The following is a 4,409-nucleotide window of genomic DNA, read 5'->3' on the forward strand; positions in this document are numbered from 1 at the left end:
AAAAAGCGTTCGATTCTGTTTGGAGAGATGGCTTGTACTACAAACTGTTATCATCAGGCATAGGTGGACAATTCTTCAGAATCATACAATCCATGTATTCCAACGTAAAATATTGTGTTAAAACTCCTAATGGCCTATCAGACTACTTTAAATCAACGTGCGGCGTACGCCAAGGGTGTAACCTAAGCCCCCTTCTATTCAACCTTTTCATAAATGACCTTCCATCCGAGTTGTCTTCATCATTATGTGATCCTGTCAGTCTCGAGAATACTCCAATTAACAGTCTCCTATGGGCAGACGACCTTGTCCTCCTCTCAAAGTCAGAAAAGGGTCTTCAAGAGTGCCTAAAAAGACTGGACAGATTTTGCTCACTCTGGAAGCTAGCAATCAATAGAGACAAAACTAAAGTGATGATTTTTTCCAAAAATGGTCGAACAGCTAACAACAAAAACTCAAATTTCCAATCACAAGGACAGGTTTTAAACATTGCAAACTTCTATACCTATCTGGGGGTAGAGATAACACCCTCCGGATCATTTCAGCGTGCAACAAAACAACTCAGAATAAAAGCCCTCCGGGCTTCTTTCAAACTTAGATCCCTCCTTCTATCAAACTACAACCCATCCATTCCGCTAGCCCTTGATTTATTTAATAGTTTAGTCAAACCAATTTTGCTTTATTGTAGCGAGATACTGGGAACAACAGTTCAATCACGGGATCTCATCCTTAACGGAGTAACGGAATATCCAAATGAAAACATAAGACAAATAGTATCCAACATTATATCTCCGATACTAGGATCAGATGTTAATATCCGTAGAGCTAATCGTGTCGGTAAAAAATCCGACCCACCATCTAACCGTCCAGTTCTGATTCGACTCAGCAAGTACAACGATAAGCTACAGATAATATACCATTCCAATACTTTAGCAAAACAAAACATTACGGTTATCCAACCTCCGATTTCTTACGAGGTTTCCGACCTAGAATATGTTCTTCTAAACTTCTGCAAGATACTTCTCCGCGTCCCCAAAAGTTCAGTTAACGCTGCCGTAAGGGGAGAATTGGGCATGTTCCCGCTATACATAGATACTCAGACTCAACTGGTTAAATATTGGATAAGATTGAACAGCCTTCCGAATGACAGAATAGTGAAAAAGGCATATAATGAAGCTGTAAGACTAGAACAAGACTGGGTTATACATGTACGAGATACACTCTGCAGACATGGGTTCCAAAATATTTGGCTGAACCCTACCATTAGCGCCAACTATTTTGGAAACATGTTCAAGGAGCGCCTTAAAGACGAGTTTCTATCCAGCTGGCGACAAAAAATCAAAAGTTTCAGTAAACTCGAGACATATTCAAAAATAAAATCTGAATTCCAGATTGAGAAATACTTGCTTTCGGTCCAAAACAAATCCTTCGTAGCCAATACAACAAAACTGAGAATTGCTTCACACCGGTTAGAAATTGAAAAAGGCCGTCACAATAATGTCCCAGCAAGCCAGAGACTGTGTCCAACATGCAAAGAAGGCGTAGAAGATGAATACCATTTCATGATAGAATGTCCGACTTACATAGAAGAAAGAGCTAAATTAATGCAGACGATAAAGTACAAATCACTACCAAAGACAAACAGAGAGCTTTTTCATGTACTTATGTCATGTCCCGACACTGTTTCCGTTTACGTAGGTCAATACATATACACATCAATGCAGAAAAGAAACCTCATGATATCAACTTAATTTGTGAACATTGTCATAGTAATGTAATATACTAGACGATAAGATCCCCGCTGTGTCTCCTCTCCATCATATTGCTTGTATAAAATGGAGCCCGAATGCAGTATGTATAAAATCGAGCCTGAATGTAGTATGTATTAGATTCATGTTATTAGCAAATAGTTTGTAGCAACATTCTAGATTTGTTTGACATCGATGCATCATACACTATGTTCCTTCGAACATTGCATAACCTTCATCTATTGTTACTTCTACTACTAGTATATTACTAGTTGCCTTATGCATTATAACGTTACCTAAGTTTGCCATACATTGTACCCGTTTTACAATTGTTGTGCAATAAACTTTGACTTTGACTTTTTCTATCACCATCATCAACATGGCTGCCGCCGCAAACAAAGAAACCCACGCCAGCGCAGTTTTCGTTTGTCCCCGTTCCTTCAAAGACGAGAGCTATCTGCACGGGTTTCTTGGAACTGTCGGTGACTTACAGAAGGATGGGGTACTGCAGGATGTCGTCCTCGAAGTCGAGGGCCGGCGGTTTCCCTGCCATCGGCTTGTTCTGTCCGCGGCCAGCCCCTACTTCAGGGCCATGTTTTCAAGTGACATGGCGGAAATTCGTCAGAAGACGGTTGTTTTACAGGTAGGGTTGGCATGATTACTTGTTGTTAGAATAGAGTAAAACATGGAACTTCCATAGTAGTATCCTACAAAACATATAAACTGGGGGAACTCATTGTTTACCCCAGAGTTGCTTTCTTTGCCGTCGCTTCGCCCCCCTCCCCAGTTTAAATTAAAAAGTATTATACTGTTTAGGGGCTAGCTAAGGGTCAACTTTCTGCGTTAAACTGCTGATTTTTATGTTCTTCCTCTAATATTCTTCTGTCATTTTTGTGGATACCTCTAAAAACATTCTGTGTTTTCTAAACAAATTTGACTTTCTAGTTTTTTTGGTCAAGTCAGAATCTGATCAGTGCATTTAGAATTATTCAATAGATAGTATATTCAACATGATAAGGATCAGAGAACTGATCGAAAGATTGTTAGTTAGTGTAAGGATGTCAGTCTAAAATTGTAAAATAAAATAAGATATTGGATGGTCTGAAGATTTTACCCTCATTACTGAACTCAGATATATAGTACATATTGTGTTTTATGTTTTACCCGGGCCGTATTTACGTTCGATATCCATGTTCCGACCACTCCTTATTTTACATTATGCCATACCTGCGATATTGTTTGATATGAGTGTTCCGGACCTGATGGTATCATGATAAAAACCGTACCACACAGGCTTCGAATATAACTTACTAGTATAAGTTTTAGGCTTCCATCGAATATTTCAAACGTACTTTGCACACGCATGCCGAATGTGACGCGATAGAAAATTCAAATACCCGATCTGGACGTTGGAATGTTGCTGTTGTCACAATTTTTGTTTGAGGACACCAAATTTTGTTAACTTCTGACGCATTTTGCATCGAAACATGTTTTCTCAGGTGGGTATGACAGAAATGAAATATAACATTAACAGGTGTATTCCGCATCACCCTTGGTCCCAGCCCTTCCGCTGGTCGGATCACTGTCTAGCCTTTGGGCGATCCTGCCCGCGGTCGGGGAATAATTTTTCTCAACTTTTCTTGGTTCATTCGTTTGTTCAAATTGACAAATAAATTCGTTGACGCGATGAGCATTAATGCTGCGTCTTTTGCCCTTGTTGTATTTCGTTAATTTTCTTCAGGTTGGCATGATACAGGTAGAAATAAAATACAACACGGTATTCTGTGTCACCCTCTGTCCCTCGGGTGATACCCCTTGCTGTATTCTATATATATGTTCATGCCGGGTGGTTGTCATAATGTTTTATTATCCTGCAGGGTTTGAATGCTGTCGCCTTTGAGGAGATCCTGAGTTACATCTACTCAGGAACCCTCCGTGTGACTCTGGACAAAGTGCAGTCCCTGTACCAGGCAGCCAACCTCCTCCGACTGAGCTATGTGAGAGACACCTGCAGCAGCTACATGGTTAAAAACATGGAAGTGGAGAGCTCCAACTGTGTGAACTTGTACAAGTTTGCTGATGTCTTCTCTCAGGATATTGTCCGGGGTCGTTGTCAACAGTGGATCATCAAGCACTTTACTGAGGTTAGTCTTTGTAATGGGTTAGTCAAATGTCCCATGTACACCTTTCTCACGCGGCGGCCATGATAGATCGAAGAACGAGGTCAATGAGGCAAACAGACAAAACTTATTTCTAAAATCAGGTCCCATTTAGTTTTCACCCAAACCACACAAATTTTCATGATATAAGATAGAATAATAAATATTACAAGAAGTGTTATGCACCGAAAGATGTAGCAATTTAAAGTAGTGTAGACTGACCCCATAGTCCATTAAGAGATGCAAAATAAAAACATAATAATGCAAATTTTTAACGAATTTGCAGCCATTCACTTATTGGTCGATTTCCTAATTGGCAGGCTACCATTGGTCGAAATGCTAATTATGATGGACAGCCTTTTGTTTGCCACATTGAACTCGTTTTAGATCTATCATGGCCGCTGCGTGAGAAAGGTGTATACAAGGCTTGAAATACCACCTGCATATGCAGTTTAGTGCAGGTACAATTGGAGCTGTGCATTCATTTCTGGTGCATCTATCCTGC

The 4,409-nt window shown here is 40.1% G+C and overlaps 1 protein-coding gene across 1 annotated transcript in view; it reads left to right on the forward strand.

Annotated features, from left to right (window-relative positions):
- Nucleotides 1-2,325: 2,325 nt before the first annotated feature.
- Nucleotides 2,326-4,409, forward strand: part of LOC118425084 (kelch-like protein 18) — a 7,444-nt gene continuing 5,360 nt past the window's right edge. Inside the window, exons 1-2 of the mRNA XM_035833902.1 lie at nucleotides 2,326-2,388; nucleotides 3,623-3,906. Of these exons, the coding sequence (XP_035689795.1) occupies nucleotides 2,338-2,388; nucleotides 3,623-3,906 (335 nt within the window). The 5' untranslated portion in view covers nucleotides 2,326-2,337. The remainder of the gene's footprint in view (nucleotides 2,389-3,622; nucleotides 3,907-4,409) is intronic.

Source organism: Branchiostoma floridae, chromosome 10, assembly GCF_000003815.2.
Source record: "Branchiostoma floridae strain S238N-H82 chromosome 10, Bfl_VNyyK, whole genome shotgun sequence".
Taxonomy (NCBI): Eukaryota; Metazoa; Chordata; class Leptocardii; order Amphioxiformes; family Branchiostomatidae; genus Branchiostoma; species Branchiostoma floridae.